Source organism: Vidua macroura, chromosome 11 (assembly GCF_024509145.1).
Source record: "Vidua macroura isolate BioBank_ID:100142 chromosome 11, ASM2450914v1, whole genome shotgun sequence".
NCBI classification, from domain to species: domain Eukaryota; kingdom Metazoa; phylum Chordata; class Aves; order Passeriformes; family Viduidae; genus Vidua; species Vidua macroura.
In genome coordinates, this window is record NC_071581.1 from 10,479,792 (window position 1) to 10,505,629 (window position 25,838).

The 25,838-nt window shown below is 42.2% G+C and overlaps 1 protein-coding gene across 1 annotated transcript in view; it reads left to right on the top strand.

The window, feature by feature from the left end:
* The first annotated feature begins 423 nt into the window (after window positions 1–423).
* Window positions 424–25,838, top strand: part of TENT4B (terminal nucleotidyltransferase 4B) — a 41,644-nt gene continuing 16,229 nt past the window's right edge. The window contains exons 1-2 of the mRNA XM_053987525.1: window positions 424–1,104; window positions 21,748–21,871. Of these exons, the coding sequence (XP_053843500.1) occupies window positions 560–1,104; window positions 21,748–21,871 (669 nt within the window). The 5' untranslated portion in view covers window positions 424–559. The remainder of the gene's footprint in view (window positions 1,105–21,747; window positions 21,872–25,838) is intronic.

Here is a 25,838-nt window from a genome sequence, read left to right on the forward strand (position 1 = left end):
GTCCTCACAAGAGTTTGGGGGGGGGGGCCGCTGTCGGTGTGCCGACAGAGCACCGCTGCTGCGGGTCTGTCCGCACCTCTCCGTGTGCCCGAACCGCAGCCCGGCGCGCTGGCAGCGGCGGGGCCGGAGCCTCGGGCGCCCGCGGGGCCGGAACGAGCGCTCGGCCCTCGGAGCGCGGCTGTTGCCCCGTGCGGCGCGGGGCCGCTGCGCGCCGGCGGCGGCTGTGCCGGGACAGGAGCAGCCGGGACAGGAGCCGCCGGCCCCGCGCCCCGGCCGGGCCCGGGGGCAGCGCGGGGGTGCCGGGGGAGCGGCCGGGGCGCCGCCGCCCCCAGTGCTGCGCGCGGCCCGCGTGCCGGCGGCTCTCCCGGCCCGGCCCCGCCTCGCCGCGCTCGCCAGGAGGGGCGGGGGCTGTGGAGCGACGGCGGCAGCAGCGAGCAGGCAGGCGCGGAGCTGCCCTTCCATAGGAGCCGCCATTAGCGCTGGGACCCGCTGACAGGGTCTCGGCGGCGGCGGCCGGCGCGGCGCGGGGAGCGGATCAGCCGGGGTGGGTCCCCGTTTGATGGATCCCCGGATAGCCTGGTTCCAGCCAGAGCAGCTCGGCCCCTCGAACCGCCTGTGGATGCAGATCTGGGAGACCACGCAGGGGGTCCGCAACCTCTACTTCCAGCAGCAGCAGCAGCAGCAGGAGCAGCAGCAGCAACAGCAGCAGCAGCAGCAGCAGCAGAGCGCCCCCGCCGCGGTCGGCCCGGCCTCCCCGCCCGGCATGTACCGCGCCCCCCGCGCCGACCCCCCGCCCGACTTCCTGCCGCTCGAGAGCGCCAACAACCCGCACAGCCGCGGCCACCGCCAGGCCTCGCCGCCCCCGGGGGCCGCCGCCTGGGCCCGGCCCGCGCGGGGGGCGCCGCCCGCCGCCGCCGCCGCCGCCAGCAACAAGAGGAAGCGCGACAACAAGGCCAGCACCTTCGGGCTCAACTACAGCCTGCTGCTGGGCCGCGCCCCCGCCCCGGCCGACGAGCCGGCCGCCCGCGCCCAGCCCGGCCTGGCCGAGCCGCTCTACACCGGCACCCCCTGGAAGAAGAGGAACTACAGCCAGGGAGTCGTGGGGTGAGCGTCCGCGGGGCGGGCGAGGGGGGCGCCGGACCCGGCCGCGCTCGGCCTTCGCAGGAGGAGGAGGAGGACGAGGCGGGGGCCGAGGTCCTTCCCCGCCCCGGGGCCGCACGCCGGGGCCGGGCAGCGGCCGCCGAGGGGCCACTGGGCCGCAGCACCTGGGGCGCGGCGCGGGCCCGGCGGGTGGCGCAGGGAGTCGGGCCGGGTCCGCGGCGTTGGGCAGGGGCGGCGGGCGGTGGGTGCCGGGCCGGCGCCGCCCGGCCGTGGTGACAGCTACGCCCCGCCGGTGCTCGAGCGGCCTGTGCGGGGCAGCCCCTGCGCCGAGCGTCCCGCCCGCCGGGGCGGCGGCTCCGCGGGGCCGGGGCCACACGCGTGCGGCGGCGGTGCCCGTGTGCATGCTGATGGGGCGGGCACGCCTATCCGCAGGGACCGGAGCCCCGCCGGCCCTCCGCTGTCACCGCCCGTGCACTTGTTCCACGCTGCCGGCCGGTGCCGCCGGGCTCCTCGGGCACGGCGTTCTGCTGTCAGCGGCGCTTCGCGCCGTGCCCGGTGTCGCTGCTGTAGCGCCGGGTGCTGCCCTCGCTGCTCGCGCACAAGCGGCGCGGCCGGGGCAGGCACAGGGCCGGGGACAGGCACAGGGCCGGAGACAGGCACTGGGTCGGGGACAGGCACAGGGCCGGAGACAGGCACTGGGTCGGGGACAGGCACAGGGCCGGGGACAGGCACAGGGCCGGGGACAGGCACAGGGCCGGGGCAGGCACAGGGCCGGAGACAGGCACAGGGCCGGGGCAGGCACAGGGTCGGGGTAGGCACAGGGCCGGAGACAGGCACAGGGCCGGGGACAGGCACAGGGCCGGGGACAGGCACAGGGTCGGGGACAGGCACAGGGCCGGGGACAGGCACAGGGCCGGGGTAGGCACGGAGCCGGGGCGGGCACAGGGCCGGCACGCCTGCCCTCCGCAGCGCTGTCAAGCTCACCTCGAACGCTTTGTATTGCCTGCGGAACAAATGCGTGGTAGGGACTAGAACTTAAAAAAACAATAATCGTCTGCTGGTGTCAAAAAAAAAGCGCACAGACCAGGTAATTTCCCGGAGAGTGTGTTTTCTGAGACCTGACTGAGAAGGCATGCATGCAGGCAGGCACCTGCTCTCAGAAATAAACTTCCATACATGTGTAGTGTGCAGTGGTTTTTACTGTGGGGTTATTAATGGTTGTCATGGATCTCTGACTACAGAATGCATATGCTGATCTGAATATTTTGTCAATAGTGTTTTTGTGTTAGCTTAGGTCTCATCAGTTGACATTGCACGAGCCCGTGGAGACAGAGGGCAGGCAGTCACCTATCTTGTTTACCTGAAAACTGGTTTGAGCCCTCCCCTTTTTTTTGAACACAGTGGTGGCTTTTGATATGGGTGATGCCCTGGATAAAGGCCATTTGTCAACGTCTGTGGATTTTAATTTTTTTTGTAAAGTTCATGCTTTTCAAAACATAACCTTTGCCTTGAACCCTTCATGATCTAGATGATGGAGGTGTATGGTAAGAGTTGAAGGCCTGGCAGAGCTCATTTTAGAAATCAGTAGTGATTTAGTTGCATGAATTTTTGTGTGCTCAGCTTGTACCTAAGGGTCCTTCAGTCCCCTCACACAGGAAAGCATTGGCCTCTGCCTTCTGAAATTGCTGTTCTGTGAGATTTGTCAAAATGACTATTCAAATTTGCTGATAGTTTTGGAAGAGTAGTTCTTACCAGCTCTGGCTACCTGTTTCTTTACCAGCTCCTGTGTTACCTTTACTGCTGGGGTGATAATAATTCATAAAATGACACTGCACAAGTATACCATTTTAAGTGTTTTAGTCACTGTACCTTGGAACTTTTGCAACTTTCTTCACACAACTTAAAAGCAATGTGTGTAGAACATACTAAGTACTGAATTTTTGTAAGTTATTTTTGGTTGTATTCTGCCTTGTCACTTATTTACTTGGAGGCTGAGGAACATTTTTAGAAGTGCTTTGCTCTCTGTCTTGTAAATTTGTAAATTTTTTTTCTGTATTGAAGATACAGGGTGGAAAAGGGTAAGTTTCAACAAGAGAGTAATAGTAATAATAATGGGGTGAAAAAAGAGTGAGCTTCAGAAAGAGATTAATCACAATAATAACAACAACTTTGCCAAAGTATTCAGAGTGTTGCTAGAGTTAAATTTTGGTGGAATCAGTTTCAAACTCCAAGTGGTAGGCCCTTGTGGAGTTTTTTTTTTTTTACAGCATCAAGACATACTCAGATATCTCAGTCTGTATGTGTATTGACTATCTAGTTTGTGGCATATATTTACATGATGCTGAGCTTCTGTTTTAGCTATTTCCTTTATTCAAAGCAGGGCAAGGTAGAGTGTCTCTCAAATACACCCCTACATTGCTTTTCCTAAGTTACTGAAGTTTCCTTTTTAAAAAGCTATAAAAAGTTTTAGAGACTGTTGGCTAACAACCTTGAATGAAAAACTGGAAATAATTTCTAAAAGGAGCTGAAGTTTCCCAGGAAATCCTAGACAATGTCCTGTGAAGGCTGCAGTGTGACTGACTGGCAAGGCTGGGTGAAGCCTCCTGGACCTGAGGTGCTGCCTTCTCTCCCCACTGCAAGCTGCTCTTTAACAACTGTCTGTTCTAAGGCATCTGTCTGCATCTTGAGACACTGGGCAGTAAGCATGGATAGAGAGGTTTGTAACCTAGCAAATGAGGTTGTTGCCAAAGTAAATATTTTAAATTTGTTGTTTCCAATGTAAATTTCAAAATTGTGTTCTAGTAGTTAGTGGGAAAAAAAAAGATATCAGCATTGCTATTATATCATTGCTTGTGTGTTAACAGGTATCTTTTTCTTCCCTGATTGTTACGATGCAAATTGTGAGAAAGTCGTAATGGCTCTCAGTGCTTTTCCATATATACCTCCTGTAATCTTGTTAAATTGGTAACTTTAAACTTCGACTCCTTGGAATAAAACAGTCCCACCGTCATGAAGATGAGACCAGATTTACTGGCAAACACAGTTGAAAGCTGACATGTGGCATTAATATTTCCAGTGCAAGGATGTCACTTGTGTGGATGGCTATGCAAAATCAGCTCTGAATATGCAATTTTATTGATCAGCTGTCTGGAAAACCAGTCCAGTAATTTTTAGCAAGTTGAACAGATTATGTAAACACATAACAGTGTGCAACTAGCAACTAGTCTTAAGATTTAGGTATGGTAAACATGTTGAAATAGAGATTTTGGTTAGAAGCTAAGTAGCTGTTCAGTCAAATCTTGATTTTTTTTTTCCGCCAAGTTTTTTTAAATTATTATTGAGAAATATACTCTCTTAGTTAAGGCTATGTGCACATATAAAGAGATAGTAAAATAATTTAAAAATAACCCACAACAGTATTGGGTTTGGTTTGAAAATAGATTTTTTTTCTGAAGTATGCACAATATTCCTAACATTTTCCTGTGCTGAAATACATTCAACACAAGGGAGTTTTTGCTCTCTTGGAGTTAATGGTGCTGTTGTGTACATTGTATTCTGGCTTATCTTTAATATTTTTCCTTAGTCTAAGTTCTCAGACTTGCAGTTCTGTTAATAATGCAGATGTTTGCATGACAGGTACTCTACTTTGTTGTGGCACTCTTAATGTGGTGATTTGTGAAATATCACTGTAAATCAGTTGTGTAGTGCTGCCTGCAAGTTGCTTTGCACCAGTCAGAGTTAGCTTCCATGTCTTCTGTGCTCTAGGGACTGTCATCAGACAATAGTTCTGAAAAGAACAGATAATGCAGAATATGAATGAAAAGTTTCACATCATGAGAATGATGTTACTGTTGACTTAATACATACCTTTAAAGAGTTAAATTTGATTTGCCTTGGCAGGGCAGTTAGTAGCAAAACTCAAGGATGTAGGAGGATGCGTGGGTTGGGGGTTTTGGACAGGATTCTCTGTGCATGTGTGTCCCAAGGGCAGCAGTGAATAATGTTAGTAGTGTCACAATTAGAAAGGAAGAACAAGTATTTGGGATACTGAAATGGCTATTTTACAGCTTTCACCATGTTTAGATTGAGCCTGGCTAAAATGTGAGAAAAGAACTGCTGAAACGAGAAGCGTTAAGTGCAACAAAACCCAAAAATAAAGACTTGCACTTAAGTTTGGCTTACTTATTGTAGGTTCTGTGATTCTTGTGCCAAATGAAAGAGCCCAGTGCTACACAGTTCCCAGGAAGGAGATGTGGATTTGGGACTCTGTAGGGAGCTGTTTTCACAGTAATCTGCAGCTGAAGGCCAGAACCCAGTTAATATGTGAGTTTAAGGAGGTAAATTTGTGGTGTGTACTGCTGAGAAGGAACGTGGATTAGATAGAAAACTGCATTTTGAAATACTGAATGCACGTTTTGAAGTACTGATGGAAACTTTGCCATGAGAGGGAGAGAATCCTGTGACCCCCACAGGAGGGGGTTGCCCACAGACATGCACACAACTCCCATGCTGCTGAACTGGCTGGCACAGACTTCTGCTTGTTTAATATAAGGGTTCTCAGCATGTTGCCTAGGATTGCAGAGGGTACCATGAAATAAAACCATAATTACTTTAGGGAAGAAAATAGTTTAAAGCTATAAGTCTTTGCTACAGAAATTCCATTATGAGTTTTTCGTGTGAAGTTTGTCAGCTTCTCAGGTCTTTCAGTCTCATTTTTGAAAGAAGCAAAGTGCATTAAGGCAGACACAAACCCATTGTCCCAGGTGTGAGCTGACCAGAAGACATGGAGCTACATTAAGGCAGCTGTCTGACTGTGATAACTTACTCTGCATGTTTCTAGCTCTGTTTGCTCAGGCCCTTGCATGGTATCAGCCAAGGGAGCACGGTTTCGTGTGGGCTGGAGGAGCACAGACAGAAAGGTGATGTGAACAGAACAAGTCTGTGAACTTCCAGCAAAATGTAAAATCAGCTGGAATGCCTGACTTGGGGAAATCTGATAAAATCTTAATCATTTGTGTTGGTTATCATCATATACTCTTAAGTGCTTAAATCAAATGCAGGGTTGTTGCCTGATTTACTGTTACATTACTTGACACAAAAACTTCATGTAGATGAAACAGACTTCTGACTTCTGGTGAAACAAGGTGTGTGCATGCACCCTCTGTTAGAATAGTTGCATGTGTTTTGGATTTGGTGAACTCACGTACATTAAAACATACACTGCAGGTGAATTCACTGTGAACATCACATGTAAAAAGGAGTTATTTGGAAACATCCATAGACACAAATCTGCTTGCTTCCTGAAAGAGCCTCCTAGAGCAGTACTCTGTGCTCCATAGCTGCGTGTGCCGGCTGTGAGGTGGAAGTGCAGGGATGTGACTGGAGTGCAGATCCTTTCTTGTACCCATCTGATGAGAGCCACTGTCACTCTCTGTCTCGTCCTGAGTCATGCCACAGCACCGTCCTGGCAGTACCCTTGTGACAGCTTGTGCAGCTCTTGGAGGCACTCAGCTGTGTTTTATGGAAGTGAAACCGGATATTTCCCCACAGCCTCCTGTAGTAAGAAATGACTTCTTTTGGAAGGGCTGGGAGAGAGAAATAGGTTTACTAGCGATGAAGATGCGGACTAAAGGCAGTTTGATGAAACCTTTTGAGAAATATATGGTGAATATTATATAACAGTATTACTTGAGGTTGCAGGATTTTGGAATAGGCCAACATTTCAGCGTGTTTTGTTTAAACAGTTTAAGGAGGACTTCAGAGGCTGCTGATTTCTGCATGTGCAAGGGAACAGCATGTGGATGTATTCTTGTGAACTGTTCTGTTTTCTCCAATTCATATCTTGTGTTTGGGACTTGGATACCTATTTACCTTGGAGTGGCTATATAAGGAACACAAGTTTGGCAGACTTTTTTTTTTGGTAGATGGAGATGTCTATATTAAGTAATAGGAAGAGTGTGTCATTCCCTCTTGTGTGCTTGCTGATTCCCAAGAGCTGCTGTGTGTTTTATGCAACAGTATGCATTGAAGAAGGAGGATCTGTTCACCCTGAGTCTTTATTAGTGTTATATTAAACCGTGTTGGGGTTATAGCTCTTAGTTTTTAATTGTCAAACTGTTAGCATAAGGTCAGTTTTTAGAAGCCTGGTGTCATATTGTCAGTTCTGGGAAACATGGATAGATGGAGACCTGTATCAGGAGAGCACATTATTACTTTTTTCTCCCCTTCAATTTTTTTTTCTGCTATCTCCATATTATACTTTGTTCCTGTTTGTTTCTAATCACTTATTTAAAATTAGAATGTAAAGTCTGTTTTTCACTTCGGGAATTCACTTTGGAAAATTTAAATGTGGTTTTCAGAAGCTGTGTGCATAACTTTGCTATTAAAATTATAGAATAGGCAAAAATAGGAATATTTAATATTTCTTTTTTATTGATCTCATCACGTGGCAGTTCTGAAAACGTCTTTCAATATGGTGTATGTGCTCCCAAATTCGTGCATACACCAAAGTTTCAGAGATGATTGTTGCTTCAAAGCTTTTTGTTTATGTTGTATGTGATGTAAAACAGTGGTTCCTGTGCTCTCCTTGCTGAATGTTGGAACTGGCAGCAGGAGCAGAATGCGACCTAGAGCCAGCTTAGGTGTTGTGTTGAGAGAGGGAGTTGTGCTGGTAGTGACAGAGCAACCAGTGAAAATCTTACATAATACATAAGATTTGTATATAAGCAAATAAATGATATTGCTGTTCTTGGTGGGCAGTTGGAAGGTTAATTTATTATTTGAACATGCTGGGAATTCTTAAATTATGAGTGTTTCTCTTTTTGAATTGTCTTTTTGGATGAACTGTGAAAGAGTGCTCAAAATGTCATGAGTATTTGAGTATTACTTTCTGTGCCTTTGCCTAGAAATGGGGGCTAAAGAAAATATTTCTATAAGCAAGCAAAAGGGAGGAAAACTGCTGAAGTCGATATGAGCTTCACATGTTTTTCCCAAGCTGCAAATAGCTATAGCAGGAGCAATTTGAACTTTAATCATTTTGTAACTTTAAGCAATAGATAACAGGAGGAATTTTTTTCCAGCAATGCTGTGAACTTAGGATACCAAAACAGGAGACAGACATGAATCAAGGGAGCAGAACTCTTGTTTATAGGTTTGTACAAAACTCTCTCCTACACCTCACTAGAGCTGGTATAGATCTTCCCAGTAACTTTGTATTGGTGATACTGGTGTGTTCTAGCATAGTCGTGCAGTCAAAGTGTCAGTATTGCTGCATTCATTACAGGTCTTCTGATCCTGCCTGTCCCTGATGGTTGTCTTCCTGACCCTTAAAGCTGTGTCACAAAATCTGTGTGACACTGAGCCACACTGATTGTGTCCCTTGGGACTGCCAAGCTCTCAGGGTGGCTCATGGGTGGGAGGGCAGCTCTAGCACAGCAGCTCAGAGTGAGGGTGAACTGGCTGCCTGGCTGAGGCTGGGGTTGTCTTGTGCTGGAATGCAACAGCATTCATTAATTTTCTTCCTCCCATGCCAACAATTAAGATTATTTGGCTGCCCTCATTCCAGATCAGCCTCTCTGACGGTCTCATTTCCATGGTATGACATCTACCTCTGAGTTACTCAAAAGTGATGTTCAGTGAAACAGTGTTGCTACAATTGCTTGAGAAGGCTTTATGGTGTGGTATTTTGCATCACCATACTGTATTGCGTGCATTGTGCAATTTTTTTGTTTTCCATTGCATTTTGTAGTATTTTTACTGGACAGCAATGGTAGCAGAGACATAAAATCAAAGTCAGTGTGCACCTCCACTTTACTGTCTTGTCAGTGTGATCTCTTACTGGAGAAGTAGCCAACACTATTGAAGATGTTAAGACAGAGTGGAGGAAATAGTATTGTGATTCTGCAAGTAATATAATATAACAAGGGACAAACTCAAATATTAAAATCCTCTAGAACTGCAAATCAGGGAAATGAGGGTAATATTCTATGATAAGTGAGAGGTGTATAGATGAGTAGCAACATTGGCTCATCACCTTCACTGAGTTAGATTTATTTTCGGTTACATTTAAGTACACCTATTGAAAGTATCATGTGATTTCTTACAATTACTTTGTTTATGGATGCAGCAACACCTGAAAGAACTTGCATTAACCTGTCACAAATACTAAGTATAGATAAACCTTTCTTTAAATGTCTTCTAAAATACAGCATGTGGCAATACTGTGCTGTAGTTTGAGTGATGACTGAGGTGATGATCTTTCTGTTGAGTTAGTGTGTATAGTCTGAAGACAGGGAGTCCTTAACCAAAGCTTGTTGACCCGGCCTGACCTCTTGATGCTGTGTTTAAGCTAGACTGAGGAAGTGTCATAACTTACTTTCTTAAGCTTTCTTAATTCTCACTGTTAATTTTAGAGCTGTTCACTTCCTATGTTACTTCAGGAACAGCTATATTTTCCTGTGTGCTACAAAAAGCAAGTGGTTTTTGTTCTGGTTTTGAGGGATTTTTTTTGTTTGTTTCATTTCAACAAGGTTGTTATAAAAAGTATACACCTTTTTATGCATTTGCATTCCTCCCCCTTATCCCTCAGTAAGATTTTTTATTTAATCTGAAGTATGCATATCGTTTCTGAAAGTGGTGTGAAGGACTTGTGCCTTGAATCTGGCTTTATCTCTTATGTATTCAGAGGCACTCCTGGTTGGCAAGCTTTCCACAGTTGCCAGTTAAAGTACTGAGTTAAAGATAGTGTGGTGAAGGAACTGTCTTGATCTGAATGATGGTCATGATTGCAGATCACAGTCTTAGGTCACAGTACTGAGTCTGGCTGAAAAATTAGGTCCTGAGGTTAATTTTATTTAATTTTTGCTTTGTTCTGTCACACTCTCCAGTTGGGTGATTCAACTCATATGCTTGAAGATCTTCTATATACTCAGCCTTCTGGTTGTGCTTCAGACTCGGTATCTTACCCTCATTCATCTGTGGGGAATGACTAGTGTAGTAGTCATACTTGGCAGGTACTCACATGAGAAAATTTTCATGTTAATTTTTGCCTTGAAGAACTAGTTTGTTATTGAGGTAAGCAGCTTCTTTACCTGTACCTCTGCTTCCAACATCAGGTGGAAGAGAAGTTTGCCTCATCAGGCTGTTAGATTGCTTCTTATGGGATAGTTTTTGAGATGAGGCAGAAAGGACAGTACAGTCCTGCTTCTTTTGCTCTCTTGTAATTATTTTGTACATAATGTGCATTGTTTTCTATCTAAATTTGAACTAACCAGTGATCATCTGAAACTGCTGTTGTTACAGCCTGGACAAATGTGACAGGGCATAATGCAGTTGGTAAAATATAAAGTTTCAGTGGCAGTAAGTAACAGTGTCAGCTCCTGGCATAGAAGTACCTAGGAGTAAAGAAGAGAATAACTGTATTAACAAACTTCCTCCCTTGTTTTTTGTTCAATGTGGTATTTGCCTGAAGGCAGCAAGTCACTGAACATTGTATGCTGGAATAGTTCACTTCAGCCTTTGCTCCTCTGAAGCAAACCTGTTTCAGGCGTGCTGAAACGTGCTCTTTCAGTTGCTATTGATTCTGCACTTTGTGGAGCTCACAGCGACTCTCTTATACCTCTCTTACAACTGGTCACTGTTGCATCTTCTACTCTTTTTTTGGGTACACAGCACACTTCTTCATAATCTTCAAGTTATTTTTAGAGACTGTTTCTAGCAAGTGACTTGGATGAATCTTGAGGATGTTTCTGAGAGCTCTGCACAGCCATTCATTCTACATGTGCTACTTCTTTTGGAAGACTGTGCACAGATGTGTCAATGCACATGTGGATGGTGTGAGCAGGTGTGCCAAGTGAGGGATGCCCCATCCTGGAGTGGGTTCCACTAGCCACCTTTGTGGTACTAGGTCTGAGTCAGGCCATTTAAAGTCCCCCTTTTTCCATCATGTGCTGATTTTTCTGTCTTCATGTCCAAGCAAAACCCAGCAATTGAGGTAACTGTGTGAAATCTTTACTAAGTCATCTTTCAGTATGGATTGTTCTTTTAACATTTTGGACTCATAGGAAGTATTTCAGTGCAGTATTTTCTAGTATTTTCTCATTTTTATATCAGTAGTTTTCTGACAGATATACTAGCTGAAGCTTTAGGGGAAATAAAGAAGATAAAATCCCATGATTTGATCCACAGGGTTAGTCAGAGACCAATTTCACCAGGTACTTGGAAGGATGAGATCTGTCACCTATGTTAGAAGAAGAAGCATCTTTTGCAGTTCATGACATGGAAGCTCTTATCACTGTGCTGATAGAGGTGACCACAAGAAACATTTTTCTGTGATCTGCTTAGGTAGTGTCCTTTTTTGATTGTAATTTTTTTAGCTTTCTATCCTGTGATGATAACCAGAGCAAATGGAGACTGTTGACTCCAAAATACTTTGCAGTGTTACTGTTCCCAGCCCATGGTGTTTCTGGTTCCTGTGCATCCTGCCTTGCAAGAAAGAGTATCTGAGGACAAGAGAACAAATCAGAATATGAGCAAATAGTTTCTAATATATACCTTTAAGGGAGCATAATACTCTATCATGAGTCCCAAAACGAATACTGCATTGTTTAATCTGAACATAGTTCACTGTGCACACCCCTACTGTAAGGATAGCAATTAATCAAAATAAAAAGTTACCTGAAATCTTCCTTGCACCTTTGCAGTAGTGGATGTGATTGTTCCTCCTCTTTCAAAGTGCACCTACTGCAGTTGCTTTTAAGCATTTGGAAGTGAGAAGGGGGAGCTACGTCTGTGATACTATGACAGTAGGGCATCTAACCTTGTATTAGTCCTGTAGCAGAGTGTCACCAAAGTAACCAGTAATAAACGGGTGATAAACTTGTTTCAAAACAGGTAACTTGGGGTCATTCTTCATTTTGCTCAGGGAATAGAAATTTAACCTACAAACTCAACCTTATGGTTTTAATTGTAATTGTAATAATAGCTTTAGATATTTTCATAAGAAGTTTTGAACGCTTCTGATATAGGAAATGTAGCAAAGTAACTTGGGGCTCAGTTTTGTATTCCTTGAATGTTCCAAAATTCTTTTTAGGCTGTGCAAAAATCCCTCCTATTAAAAAACAAAAAACCAAACCTAAAAAAACCCCACCATCCAAAAGACTGTGAATATAAGGAGATGCTGGAAAGGCTTAGGAATCTGCATTAACTTTCCAGATGGCATACTGGCACTTCAGATTTAGTTTGAAAATGTTCTTATTCTGGAGCTGAAAAGTTATTAATGAACTGCAACCGTGGCTAGTTACTGGACTTAATATTTCTATATTAAATTATTTTCAGTTTGATCCCATGTTCCTCAAGGAGAGGTGTTGAGAGTTTTATTCTGTTCTTGGTTCCCCTGCCTACTGAGCAGTTACAAAGCAGGTTTGCTGCACAGATGGACGTGCAGAGGGTTTCTGGAGCGAGCACAGCACGCGTGGGGTGCATAACTGATCTGTGCGGCCAAGTGTGGCTGCAGCACCGCCGCTGGGAGCCCCGACCTCAAACTGCTTTTTGTCTTGCCTTCGAGGTGAGCAGGTTAATAGTGTCCCTTCCTTCTTAGGGACTGCTGTGGGCTTGTTTGAGACTGTACATCTACATTTGAGAGTGTAAATCTACTCTGATGGAAGGAAGCAGGAGTTAATAATTACATTGCTCTCCATTCTTTCATTTAACTAATCTTTAAAGTAAAATAATTTATCAAGTCATAAACAAGAATATTTGCCAGGCAGAACCCACTGTGTGTGTGGAGGTAGAATTTTCTCCACTCTGTTCTGTGTGAGAAAACCCTCTGCAAGGCTTGCCAGGCTTCCTTTTGGGTGACCTGCTGCTGTACACGTGGTGGCAGAGGTCTGTGCTGCAGGTTTTTTGCTCTCATCAGAATTTTCAGGTGGAGGTTTTTTCCCAAGCCTGTTATCCTCCAGCAGTACTCATCAGTCTGTTGGGAGTGTGTTCGTCTCACCTCTGCCCAGATAGCATGTGGTGCCAGTTATCAGAAGGTCACAGATTGTTTGTTTATGTGATAATATTTACTACACTAACAAAATAGAAGCAATATACTAGAGCTGTATAAAGATCTGTGCTGCCTGGCTTTATGGAGACTGACAGAAAGGCAGATTACCTGACCTGCTGTTTCCTTCTGGTTTGGTTTAATGGTAAGAGCACTGGTGTGATTTGCAGAACTGATGTAATAGACCTTTATTTGTTTCAAAACTCCCTGCTCATACCTGTTGTGCTGGTTCAGAGGGGGTCAGAGCTGTTTGTGTGTTACGGTAATTTAGTAGCTGTAGCTTTTGTTACAGCTCTAACACAAACCCGAATGTTGCTGTTTTACTGGGAAAGTTTTGCTAATTAACGTTAATTAAACTACTGTTGATACTGATAGTTACTTGTTGGGCTTTTGTTTTAAAGCAAGCTTAAAAACTGTTGTTTGGTCTTTCTGAGTGCTTTCTTAAGCAAAAGGAATTGGCAGGCTGAAGAAATCCTAATTCCTCACTGTAGGAAAAAGATACCTTCAACTTCTCTGTGGTTTTAAATATTTGGAAATTTACCTGAAGCTGTAATTCCAGAACGTACAAAGTGCATGCTAATAGTTGCACTTCAAGGCTTTGAAAAAATATATATCTGTATTTTAAATGATGCTTTTGCAAACTGCATAGTCTGTATGTGCAACTGTTCCAGCAGACTAACACTGTTTTGCAAGTGAGCTAAAGAAAAACAGTGTGGCTGTATTTTATAGGAGATGTTAGAATTGCTGGTGCGTTTCAAGATAATTAGATATTACTAGAGTTGAACTCTTTGTCTTTATGAAATAAATCAGCTTCTTCCCATTGCTGCTCTTCCCATTTTTTTTTTCCCACACAAAACCTTTTTCTCCTGCTTCATCTTTTTGTTTTGTAAGTACTTTTTCTTTCAGATCAGTTGAGGTAACAGTTCCTCTCTTTTCACTCTTCTGTTAGCAAAATGCATCTTCCATCACCTGAGGGAAGAGAAGCAGCAGACTCTCACAGCACTTGCTTACAGAGATGGGAAGGAGGGATGATATGTAGATGCTTTCCAGGGAAGAAATAGAAGGTTATTCCCACACATGCAGTGATTCAGCTAGATTGTTTTTATGTACAGTGTGATTAAAAAAAAAAAAGGCAGTGGGAAGTAAGGGTATTTCTCAAAACAGTCTTTCCAGTTGGCATTTGGTGTTTTTGCTGGAAATGCTGGAAAAATAAAGAGCAAGACTGAGAATGCATATGACATGGATTTAAAAGCCAGTAGATTAGTTGCTGAGTTACACTTCAAATCAATTAGTGGTAGGACTAATTCAAGCATCTGATTTATAATTAAAGTTCAGTAGGATTTTTCTCCCTCTTGAAAGACAAATTTCTGTAGGAAGAATTCTAGTACATCCAAGTGTACTTTAGGAAGGCAAAGCACACAGTGAAATTTATTAACAGACAAAAAAATGCTCACTTTTACCTTGGTAGGAAAAGAGGTACATTACTTCTTGACTAAAGAATATGCTTGGGAATTTTAGTTAGAAGTAGCTTAAATCAGTTCAAAGAAGAGAGCGCTCATGCTGATTGAAACAAAGGATCTAAAAAATAACTAAAAAACTGGAAAGACAGAGATACCAGTTTAAATAATTAAAAAGAACTGTCTTCATTTCTTCTTTGTCCAGTGTTTTAATGTCTGTACGACACTATGCTGTTTCCATAAAGCAGTGCTATTTTAGTGTCTTTTATGATGCAGTTAAACCCACAAGTTAATGTAAAATACAGAACATAGGTAAAAAAACAACATTAATTTTTGGATTAATGGGATTTTGGGGCAGTGGGAGTTGATTGGGAGGAAGAAATAGGCTTTCAAGTATTTGCACAGGATAGAAAGTGTAGGTTTGTAGTGTAAATTTAGTGGCTTTTTTTTTTTTCCCCACAGCATTTGAAGGCACATGCATAATCAGTCCACCACAATTAGTGGAAGTGGACAAACTATCTCCATGTTTTCAAAACTCAGTATCAGCATGATCAGATTAATCCCAAAAGACTTTAGTCCTGAAAACAAGATCTGGGTTCCGAAATAATTTACATATTTGTGGAGATTTTGCTCTCCCTTGGTCCTAAAAGGCAGTTCTGTGAATTTCTCAGCAGACAGCAAATGTTAGTTAGAAAGGGCAGGCTGTTCTTGGGTGAACCCTGAAAGCTACCAGAGGTGGTTTTTTGGGTATAGCTGTGCCTTTTGAAGTTCTGCTTCCATCTTTTCACCCTTTGCCATCCTGGGGGGCTCAGGGGGTGAGGGCTCCTCCTTGGGCTCCCCACAGCTCTGAGAAGTGGCTGCTTTACCTGAACTGATAAAGGTGGTGGGATTGAGCTTGGCTAAGTTTGCCTGCATGGATTAGGTTGGTTTGTGTAATCCTGTTATGACAGACCCTGTGACTGGGAGGCCAGGCAGTGGTGACAAACACCTGGGCTAAAATTGGAGGGACAGATATAAACCTCATTTGCCTACCTGTCTGCAAAGGGAAATTCTCCATTTGCACCTTAAGAAACTGTTTTTACAGTGGATATCCTGATTTTTAGTGATATTTAGCAACCTTATGCAGTGGAATACCTGTTTTTTTCCTGCACGTCTGTTTTTAGGTAAACTGTGAATAGATGGTCTGTGAAGCTGTAATTCAAATGGGAGAACTTAAGAAAAAAAGTGTGATATCAAAAACTCAGCTCCTGAAGCTTTCCTGGTTTTGTCAAGTTACTATTATGGACATGTTTTGGGGTGTTTGATTTTAAAGCTCCCATAGGGCATACGTGTCTCAAAATATGGTTACTATGTGACCTATAATATATTGATATGCTTCAGTAACTAAGGATATAAAAATTGATAGTCAAAGTCTCTGAGGCTTTTGAAAATTGTTTCCTTTATTATACATAATTTTATTTTCTTATGAGGACTGATGTGTCAGTCACAATGAAACTTAAGTGCCTATTAAATCACCTGCAAATGCAGTTAAGTGGTTTTTTTTTTGTGTAGCTTAAGCCAGCAAATATTAAAAGGATTTGTCTGCTATGGAGGCCCAGGTGGTAGGGAAAGGATCTCAGCAGATGCCTCATATTTACAGTTCCCTTCAGGACTCCAGTGTTTGGTTTTGCCTGAGTTTGTAGGTGGGAAAATAATTTGTGATCTTTACTGTGTCCGCTGTTGTTCCTACTTCATTATTCAACACATGAAGATGATAATAGTAATCTAGAAAATATTTTATTAAGCTTGTGGAAGATCAGTGTTAAAATTGAAGGTTAATTTAGGAAGGTGTTGAATTCCCTAATACAGTTGTGAGGGGGAGAGTGAGGACTGGGCTTTCTGTGTCTTTGCCTTAGTACAATTGTTGTTCAAAACTATTTCAGAACCAAAAGGTCATGAATAGTGGGGTAAAGCTTTGTTTAATTCATGAAACTTAAAAAGTTTTGGCAGAATTTACCAGTACCATCTTTTTCTTAGTAAAATACCTTTGGAGGCTTCAAACTGAAGTTAACCTCTCTCCTGTGCAATGCTGACTTTCCTTTTTGGAGTGAAGGGATGGATGCAGTTTGGATTCTTAAGTATTGACGCTTTCAGTGGCTAAAATGCCTCAGGTTCCTCCTTCACATTCCTCTCCAAAGACAGTTATAATTCTGAAATTCTACAGTATTTCTCCTTGTTTCCTTCAATTTTATTTTTTTTTTTTAGTCCAGATGAGACTATAAATGATAGGGGCAATTAAACACTGTTCTTTAGGAATTATTTATCCAAAGAAAACTGAGATACAAAAGACTCATTTAATGCTGCAGGACTATGTTGCAAATATCCCTTAAACTCTTAAAGTCTAAAGCATAAGAGTTTGGGAAGATGAAAGTCACCTGTATGTTCATTGTTTGCTTCAGCCCACCATCCACAGTTTCTAAATAATTTAGATTTTCATCATTCTGCAAATGAAACTTCCTTCAGAAATCCTGCCAAAACCAAACTATAGTGCATGAGCACTAGATGATTTTTTTGAGTATAGTTGATATCCAGTGTTTTAAATTATCTTCAGTGACGTTGCAAATAGCCTTTGTGTGGAAAGGAATATATAAGCCCAAGGCAGAGAAACTCTTAGAGATGGATGAGCAGAATTTTGAACAGTTGGAGCAGAAGCTGTGGGTAACGCCCTGATGAGAGAAATTAGAACATGCATGCCTGAGTAATTTCTCCTGTGAAATGAAGAATAAAGAGGAGCCAGAGGAGAGTGGAAGTATAGCCCAGAATTCCAGAATGACCAAAGCAGGAATTTTAAAAAATAAAACAAATTATTCTGGTTAGTATAATATGGTATGTTAACACACAAAGCAACACTTAACTACTATCCTATGATTAAGCAAAATGGGTCAGAACGATTTTGAGCTCGCTGGCTGCTCTGCTTTAGCAGGACTGGGCTCTGCTGCTCAGCTGCTTGGGACAGTGGGGTTGAGGGAATGGTCCCACTCAGCCACTGGTGTGGCTGTCAAGCCCTGGGCACTGGTTCAGTCAGTCTGGCTTCCTCCAAGCTGCCAAAATCTGTGAGGACAGTGGGCTGCTCATTTACTTTGCATCCAGATCTGAGTGCAGAGAAGTGACACTTGTAGTATCTCCAGTTGTGTTTCATAGTGTCACATCCCTCCCAGTGTCACTGTTGGTTCCAGTTCTGGACTTGCAGCAGGAGACTTGTGCTGGTTTAGGTGTCAGGTAGCTGAAGTGCACACATCAAGTATGTGTGCTAGGCCACATTATCTGTGTGCTCTGCATATCAAACAGAAATGACATTTTTGTTCGTACATGATTATTTTTTAATTGATTGCCAGACTTGCAGCAAGATTCATACTCCAGAACAATGTCTTATGTAAAGGAGCTTGAGATTCCTGAGTTTTACATTTAGAGCCCACAAGTTATGCTACAAAATAAAGTAAGTTGTGATCAAACTAAGAAAGTAATGTAATGCACTATGTTCCATAGTACTTTCTCCTACTTTTTACCTTGAGTCTCACAGTCTTGTGTTCCTCGTGGGGCTATTCAGTGATGCTACCATGGGAAGTCATTCTTGTGATTACAAATTTTGCAGCCATAGTTTATTTTTTAATGATGCATCACTGTCCCTCTCAGTGGGGCATGAAATTCAATGGAGTGGCTTCTCTTTAATTCTGTTCTCACTGTGAAATTCTGATGGAATCAGCTTACCAGACTTGAAAACAGGTGTGATGCAGGTAGAACTTTGTTTTAAAACCTGTTTAGAGAAAGTGTAAGAAAGCTTTTTATTTTACTTTCTCCCATGTGTTAAGATTTCCTGAAGTACAGTTCAAAGATCCACTTGTTTACTCCTATTTGCTGTAACAAAAATGGTAAACTAATGCTCTTATGCATGGCAGAGAATTCTCTCCATGCATCCTAAGTATGCTTTGGGTATGCTTCAGTATGACTATAGAGCCAAATGAAATGTATTTCAATCGTGAAATCAGGTTTATTACAGTGTAATTTCCTTCTATAAACAAGTCTCCTTTAAGGACTTTTATCTGAAATTACTGATGAATGTAATGGTATTAAATAATTAAATAATTAAATACTGTTGTGGTGCCAAAAAGAACATCTCGGACTCTTTGATCTTCATTTTGGCTAAATATAGAAAATTTCACTAGAGACTTTTGTAAACAGACTCCATTAATCCTAACAAATTATTTTGAAAAACAGCAACTATAATAGATGTTGATTAAGACAGTGAATAACCTTGAGTTTTAATTTTCAATACAGCATAAGTTAACTCCACATTAATTGGAGTCACACCTCTAAGTCATGTTGTACTGCTCTGAAATCCACGTGTGCCTACTTCTGTTTGTCTTGGCTTTAATTAATCATTCCCTTATTTCTTGGCAGCAGCCTGTTATTGGGAAGGGAAATATGGATCCAGGTGTAGTCTTGAGCCCCTGTAGCTTCTGCCTGCCTTCTGCACACCACGGCTCTGTGCAGCACAGGAGGTCCTGGCAGCAGGAGTCTTGCAGCAGATGAAACACAGATATGTCTGTACTATTTCCAACTCTATTGCTGATGAGAACTCTCTTGAGTAGTCTTTAAGCCTTTCTTCTGTCATTGAAAAAGTTCAGATTTCATTCTTTTCTACATGTGCAGTGTTTACTAACATTCTGTGCATGAGTAATGTAGGTTTGTGTGTTTGCAGGTAGCTTAATTTTTTTGTTTTGCCCCAAAGCTTTTCATGACTACCTCAGAATAAGAAGGATCCCATTCAAAGAAATGCAGACATCTGTTATTTATGTTTAGAAAAAGAAATACATCTGGTTCTGACAAGACATCATTATTTTATGTGCTTCTAAAGAATGCAGCGATTGATACAATTATCTGGATTCAGAGTGTCAGTGGAGTTAATAAAGAGCAGTGCCCTGAGAACTGCAGTGTGTGTATGGCTTGGCTCTCTGTGCACTTTAGGGACCTCTTTTCTGATTGCCTTGTTCTTTCAAAGTTCCCTGATGGGATGGGGCAACAATTAACTCCCATAAAGCACGAGCCCAGGAGCAGCTGGGCCCACTAATGGTGGACAGTATGGATTTGTGCTGTGCCATGCATGAATTTCTCCCCAGGGATACTCCCTTGGTATCATCCCAGCGTGTCTCATTCCATTCAGTGCCCTCAGACAGCATGGTGTTGCTCCTTGTGGCTTGCAGTGCATGTGGGCATTCAGTCCTTGCTGAAAACGCTGCCCCAGAGCAGTGTTTCATGTGCCTTGTGGATGTAACCAGTCTGCTCCAGCTAGTCCAGAGGAGCAGAGGCAGAAATGGGGCTGTCTTTCTTCATCAGTTCCCCACTGTGAAGCCCCTAAAGATGGACCTGACTCCCCAGGTCTTCCTGTAAGCTGGTTCACCAAATTACAGTTGAAAAATAATTTCTGTTTTCAGGAGTTTAATTATTGAGGGTTTGCCCATTTTCCTTGTTGCTTCTGGTTTTGAAAGCTAGATTAATGGTCAAGCATGTGGAAACTAAATTAGCGATTCAGTACACGTGACTGGCAGCGAGGACACAGTGAGCTTGGTCACTGGAGTGCTCAACTTGTCCTTTATCACCTACTTCTCACCTGAATCCCGAACTTGCACTGGGAATATAACTGTGAGAAAGTTTAAATGCCAACACATGGAATAGCAGTGAAGAATAGAGAAGCTGAAGAAGCTGGCTGAGAAGCTGAAGGCAGAGTAGTCAGTGTGGTGTAAGTTGTAAGTGGTGATTTGGAAAGTGCACATTAACTCCAGGATGTAAGCTTCCAAGGAAAAGCAAGAAAGCAGCTGTAGGAGGAGGTAAGAGATGTCCTCTGTCAGGGGAGTTTTTCTCTTAGCCTTACCTATATAGAGAGTAATGGCAATGGCCACCCCAAGCTGCCAGGCTTTTGTGACTGTTCCCCTAACTTGGGGGTGGAGGGAGAGAAGCTTGTGTTGTTCAGAACACTGCAATATTGGAAGAACTTAGCACAGGTGGTTTGAGTTCTTTTCCTGCTCTGACTCTGTTAAACACAGCTGTTGGATAGTTTAATCAATTTTGTTGACACCTGTATACAGCTTCCAGTTATTAACATTTGATTTATTTAAGTGTGTGTGCAGTAGGGAAGTATTAGATTCCCCATCTCAGCTAAGGACCTGGTCTTAATAAATTGCTCTCTTCTGTTGGTCCCTCAGAGCTTTAATGAAAGATGCAGTTGTACTTGGTAACTAGAAACAATACATTCTTAAAAGATAACTAGCTAATACTATAATGGTCATTGTAGGAAACAAATGAAATGAATTTAGTTACTCTGTGGCTGGAATTACATTATTAGTCAAGTTGATGATGTGTTTCTAGTACTACAGAAGCACAGAAATTTGTAGCACTGTATGAAGACCTTTTTATTTCAGCTCTCATTACAGGCAAGCTAAACATAACTTACTGACAATGAAAAGCACATGTAATATGGTAAATTATATATGGGTTAACTGTCTGTCAGTCACTTATTCTCTGAGCAACTGCTGCTGCATGCGTACTACATATTTTCTGGGGTTATGGAGGGAGAGAACATTTTTAGTTTATGTGACTTCTATAAGCAGTAAAAGAAGCAGTTTTTCTAGCTCTAGTACTGGCACAATTACTGTCAACTTTTGCAAGTGTGGTATTGAATACAGACTGCTGCCTGAAACTCCCTGCCTTGGTGCCAAGGGGCTGACTAGGAAGTGTTTTTGTGAAGTGTGTACTCAGAGCCACAGCTGCGTTCATAGTTGAAGACTGAACCATTTCTGTGTTATACTGGCATTAAAATAGAGTGTGACTTTGAATGTGAATTGAAGGTACTTGGATTTAGATTTATTTCCATGCTTTTAGCAAGTCAAATGCAATATTGACCTTTTGGCATAAGAAGGTAGTGTGGAAATAAATGCTACAAAGTGTTGTGAATGTGGATTTTTTTTTTTTAATTGCATGTTGCTCTAAAATTGTCCCTTAATGAAATTGGGAACTAGGAGCTTAAAATATTTTTGGTTAGAACAGTGATCTTTCATTTGCATGTGGGGTTTTTCTGACTCTTTGTTCTTTCTTTTTTTATTTCTTTCTTAGTCTTCATGAAGAAATCATTGACTTTTATAAGTATATGTCTCCCAGACCTGAAGAAGAGAGAATGCGGATGGAAGTGGTGACCAGAATAGAAAATGTTATCAAAGAGCTCTGGCCTAATGCAGATGTGAGTAGGACACTGTTTTACTTGTTAATATGTAAAAGCAGCATTTAGTGCCTATTTACTTTATGGAGTATTGAATATTGAAAATGCCGTTTATTTTTCCATGTTAAACATAAAAAGACTTCTGGTGAAATGAGAGGGGTCATCTTTCTTACTCAAATAATACATGGTAAAGTTTTCTATCACACATAGCATCAAAGACAAGTTAGTCCTGCTGTAGTCAGTGAAAAGGCGTAAGATGTGGCAATGTTCAGTCTCATGAATATTTATTTGATAAGATGAATGGGAACATATCATACATGTATGCATGTGTTGTGTTTAAAAAAATCTTCTGAAACTCCTGTCTTTAGTAGTAGGGCTTTTATTCCAAAGACCCTGATCTTGAATAAATCTGTTAAGGTGGTGTACCAGCAATGTCACATTACATAGACTATGGTATTTTTAATGGGCAGTTATACTAAATTGATATATTTTACAAATTAATAAAAACTCAGGAGTCTGTGTTTAGGAAGAAACAATTCTGTAGATCTGTGTGCTGAGCTGTGTAATGCCTCTTTCCACTGAAGATGGGATTTTGCTAGTACACACTCAGTCAAAACAAGAGTTTCTCCTATGCAGAGCTGTGGGGTTTTTTGATAAAGGTTAGATTAAAAAGAAGACAGAGAAGTTGCATTCATAAGTCAGTATGTTTTTTTGGGGACAGAGTTGGGTTTCTGGCATAATTAAATCTAGTTTAATTATATTCTTCTACTAATATTGTGTTCATTTCCAGAATGCAAATTTCTAGTTGTAGTCATCTATTTGTAGATAACAGTAGCTGAAAATAAGGGCTTGTTAGCCAGAATAGCAAATCAGATTCAGACAGCAGAATCTCTAGTATAAGGCATGCTCTTTGATCCTGCCCCAGTAAAAGACAGTGTTTTGACATGAGTGACTTAAATCCACTGTTCATTTCAAATCTTCTTAACCTGTTTTTTGGAATGTCCTTTTAGAAATCGGCAGAATATGACAGAATATGAATTCTGTATAAGCCCTGTGTATGTGATGTGTGGGTTTGTGTGTAAAATATACTCACATTTTCCAAGTGGTTATTGTTATGGACGATGTATCAGAGAGCATCATATGGAAGGAGCACTCTCACTCGGTGATTGCTGCCTTTGCACAGCTGGAGGGAGGTGTTTGAGTCATTACGCCACTTATCTGGCCATTTTCTCTTTGAGCAAACACAGTAACCTTTCCATGGGAACTGTGTAAGAGAGCAGCATGTGCCACAGGTGTTGCACAGCTCTCCTCTAACCCAGTGAAACAATCAGGTGAACCCTAATCAAGAGCAGGAGTAGTGGTCTGACAGGCAATAGGGTAGGGAGCAGTGTGGGTACCACACCCTGCCAGTGCCTTGGAGGAGAGGATTTCACCAAAACCACTGATGGCTTCAGCCTAGAGATGTTGCAATTTCCTAGACAAGTTTGTGTGCTGCAAACTTAACTAGTCTAATGGGGTGAATGGATTTATTACCAGGGGATCTCTCTTTGTTACTGCTAGCACTATGAATGGGGCACAAGAACATACTGCTTCCAGAGGTACTCTGTGGGACAGGCTTGATCTGTGAAAGTCTTTTATATTAAAAGTAACTTTTTACATACATACATAGCATACATATATGTGTGTGTGTGTGTGTGTGTGTGTGTGTGTGTGTGTATAACTTTGCATCCTTGAGAACATAGTCTTTCTTTAAGCTGCTGAAAGTTTTCTGTAGCCACCAGGTATTTAAGGAGGGGAAGCAAATTACAAGTCCTACCACAAGTGACAGCTGACCACTGGGCTTAGCTATAACGTGACTGAGAGGAAGCACACATTGTGTAGTTGAAAAACCAAAGTTCACTTTTCAATTAGTGCCAGTTAAATCTGCCAGGACTGTCTTTCTCCGCTGTGCTTGAAAATGTTGGAGAGCGAGAGCGTGCCAGTTCCTTTTTCTCAAGTCAGTAACTGTTCTTCAAAGCCCAACTGCATTTTGTCTGCAGTTGTTACGTTGAGGAAGAATTCTCCTTTCTGTATGTCCTTCCGTTTTCTGGAGGCTAGAAGGGAACTGAATGGTGACACCAGCATTACTGTGGTGTTACTTTTCTGAAACTTATTTTGCCAGATCAGCTTGGGAACTGAACTGCTGAACTCAAAAGTGTTCGACTTGGACAGTCTCTTGTAATTTTTCAGTCATTTGAGTTAATCACTAACCTTTTGACAATCTGTATTGGTTTAGCTACTTCTAAGATTCAGGTTTTGAGTGCATGCTCTGAGAAGGTGGAGTGTTATCTGGTCCAATGTCCTAAGCTCTAGCTGTAGTGTAAAGTGTTGAGTTAATGTTTAAGCTATTCATTTTGAGTCGTTGATACAGCCAAACAAGCTTAAATAAACTTGGAAGTTAAACATACACATTTAGCTTGTTATTTCTCACTAAACACATAGGTAAGACATAAAAAACATATAACTACATAAAAAATAGATACTAAGAAAAGAAAAGTAAGGCTTCACGAATTTAAATGTACAGAGAATGTATATGTGGAATGTTCCTGAGTGCATCCTTTTTTTTCTCCCTCCCCTGTTCCACTTAGGAAAAGGCTGAAAAAGCAGATTGGGGGGGTAAAACTAGGCATCCTAAACTGTTAATTTATTTATAGAAGTTAGCAATTGTGTCATTTGCTCTCTTACTCAGGGGAATGTGCTTAGAAGGAAACATTCCTAGTAAGTGAGAACGGTTCTTGGCATCAGCAGGGCTCTGACCATAAGAAACACTTTAATTATGCTGAAACCAAACAACCCAAAACATTTAAATGAAAACTTTTAAGACAAAGATTTTTGACCAGTTTAGTAGGAAAATTTGGCTACTAAACAAATAAGTACTTACGCAGTCTAATTTAGGATACATTTGTCATGATATTCTCAGCTTCATGTCCATGTGACCACATAGATCTGAAAGAAGGGAATGTTGTATACTTCACACACTTCAGTTATGAAAATACTATGATTGGGAATGAAGGTAGAAAGATGAACTCTATTTAGTTTGATAAACTTCAGAAAATTCTACTGAAAGATGTAGAAGAAAGGGAAATTAAATTGGCTGTGGATGGATTTTTTGTTGTTTTGACAGAGGGATTTTGGTACCAGAAATTTACCATGCATTTGTGGGTTTCCAAGTTCTGTTGTGCTTAGTGAGCATGTATTTGGACACATACTGTAATTAAAACTCCTTCAGGAACTCTGGAATTTAATATGAAGTTCACAGAAATGTGGGATAAACAGTAACAATAACATGGAGGAGTAGGAGTCATTACACTACTGTGAAGACTGAAGTTATCTTATGAGTGCAAATACAGATCTCTGTCCACAAGCAATAAAAACATGATCAGCAGCATTGGCACACCACAAAAACTAATGCTCATGTCTCAAGCCATAATAGTGTTCTGGTTTGGGATGCATTCAATGCATGCATGGATACAGAGCTTCAACAATTTAAATTCCAAATTGATAATAAATCAAAATCCTTTAAAATTTGTGTTCTGATTTCTCCACTCTTCCTCTTTTGTCTTTCCAGTTTTTGTGCGAGAGTGGTTGAAGTGTGGGTGTGGGTTTCTTTTTTAATAGTTCAGTGTTTCTCATACTCCAAATTATTCTACAAGAGCAGATGTTGTCTCATTCCTTTTGGTAAAGGTCATATATGTTGTATCAGTAAGTTTATGAATACTTTCAGGGTTGTTTATTCAGTAAAGGCTCTCTTTGCTGTTCAGCTGAACACACTATTTTGTTTGATAATGTGAAAGCACGTTTAGTTTTTTCCGAACCCATCAGTGGCTGTTTCATTGTGCAAAAGCACTTTTCTGGTGGTTTTGATGCCCAAATGAATCCTGGTTTGACTGAACCCAGTTTCATAGAGGATACTTTTATTACTACCCTGGATAAACATAGTGATAATTAT